This window comes from Cebus imitator, unplaced genomic scaffold (assembly GCF_001604975.1).
Source record: "Cebus imitator isolate Cc_AM_T3 unplaced genomic scaffold, Cebus_imitator-1.0 Scaffold96, whole genome shotgun sequence".
Classification (NCBI taxonomy): domain Eukaryota; kingdom Metazoa; phylum Chordata; class Mammalia; order Primates; family Cebidae; genus Cebus; species Cebus imitator.
The window spans coordinates 2,788,035-2,789,897 of NW_016107411.1; the positions used below are offsets into that span (position 1 = coordinate 2,788,035).

A 1,863-nucleotide genomic window follows, 5' to 3' on the forward strand; every position below is an offset into this window, starting at 1 on the left:
TTTTGAGATGGGGTTTCGCTCTTGTTGCCCAGGCTGGAGTGCAATGGCACGATCTTGGCTCACTGCAATATCTGCCTCCCAAGTTCAAGTGATTCTCCTGCCTCAGCCTCCCTAGTTGCTGGGATTACAGGTGCCTGCCACCACACCCAGCCAATTTTTTTGTATTTTTAGTAGAGACGGGGTTTCACTATGTTGGCCAGGCTGGTCTTGATCCTCAGGCAATCCACCCGCCTCAGCCTTCCAAAGTGTTGGGATTACAGGCATGAGCCACCGTGGCTGACTAGGAATTATAATTCTTATAGCAGCTCATGGAAAAGTTCAGATACCATTGTTTTCATATGAAATGTCGGAGTCCATCAGATAAAATCTCTCTTAACATTTTGTACTTTTTTGGTTTGTACAAAGGTAGTACTTTTTTTTTTTTTTTTTTTTTTTTTGTGATGGAGTCTCGCTTGGTTGCCCAGGCAGGAGCGCGATGGTGCGATCTCAGCTCATTGCAACCTCCGTCTCCTGGGTTCAAGAGAACCCTCCGCCTCCTGAGTAGCTGGGATTACAGGTGCCTGCCACCACACGCAGCTAATTTTTTCTATTTTTAGTAGAGACACAGTTTCACCATGTTGGCCAGGCTGGTCTCGAACTCTTTACCTCAAGTGATCCAACTGCCTCGGCCTCCCAAAGTACTGGGATTACGGGCATGAGCCACTGTGCCAGGTCAAGTTAGTACTTCTTTTTTTTCTTTTTTTTTTGAGATGGAGTTTTGCTCTGTTGCCAGGCTGGAGCACAGTGGCACAGTCTCGGCTCACTGCAACCTCCGCCTCCTGGGTTCAAGCGATTCTTCTGCCTCAGCCTCCCGAGTAGCTGGGACTACAGGCATGTACCAAACGCCCGGCTAATTTTTTTTGGATTTTTAGTGGAGATGCGGTTTCACCATGTTGGCCAGGATGGTCTCGCCCTCTTGACCTCGCGATCCACCCACCTCAGCCTCCCAAAGTGCTGGGATTACAGGCGTGAGCCACCGCGCCCGGCCAAGTTAGTACTTCTTAAGGGCAAGAAGGCATTCATCTTTGTCTTCCTTATAAAACCTGATACTTAGAATGTGTTTAATAACTATGTGTTGAATTGAATTAAAGAACCTCAGTTTCTGAAACATTAAAGATAATAAGATAAATCAGTAAATTTTGGAGGGAGGGCAAAGAAAGACTAGGACTCAAAAATTCCTAATTTCTACTAATACTAAAATCACACTAGATAGAAGGGAAAGGCATAGAGTCTTACCACTCTTCTTAAGAAGTTCTCCTTTTCGGGATTTATCCAGGTTTTCAAGAAAATATTCAAAAACTTTCACATAAGGTGCTAGACTGGTCTTCTTATAATCTAAATTATGAATAATGTACATTATAATTTTAATTAGCATACTGGTGGTAAGAATAACATGAAAATGTAACAGTTTCTTGTAGAATTTTGAAATATGAGAAACATATATACTTATCAATATTGTATTCGTCACATTACAAAAGGTGAAATTATTATTATTGAGACAAGATTTCACTGTTGCCCAGGCTGATGTGCAGTGGTGCTGTCTTGACACTGCAGCCTCGACCACCTGGACTCAAGGGATCCTCCCACCTCTGCTTCCTGAGTAGCTGTAATTACAGGCATGTACCACTGTGCCTGACTAATTTTTTTTTGGTATTTGTAGGGACAAGGTCTCACTCTATTGCCCAGGCTGGTCTCAAACACCTGAGCTCAAGTGATTCACCCAGCCTTGGCCTCTGAAAGTGCTAGGATTATAGACACATGCCACTATGCCCAGCTAAAATATTATTTTAGCATGTAATAAAAATTGAGATATTTGACATTCTC

The 1,863-nt window shown here is 43.2% G+C and overlaps 1 protein-coding gene across 1 annotated transcript in view; it reads right to left on the bottom strand.

The window, feature by feature from the left end:
* Positions 1-1,083: 1,083 nt before the first annotated feature.
* The window catches only part of PRIM1 (DNA primase subunit 1), a 24,260-nt gene continuing 23,480 nt past the window's right edge, over positions 1,084-1,863 (bottom strand). The window contains exon 11 of the mRNA XM_037741256.1: positions 1,084-1,374. Coding sequence (XP_037597184.1) covers positions 1,208-1,374 — 167 coding nt within the window. The 3' untranslated portion in view covers positions 1,084-1,207. The remainder of the gene's footprint in view (positions 1,375-1,863) is intronic.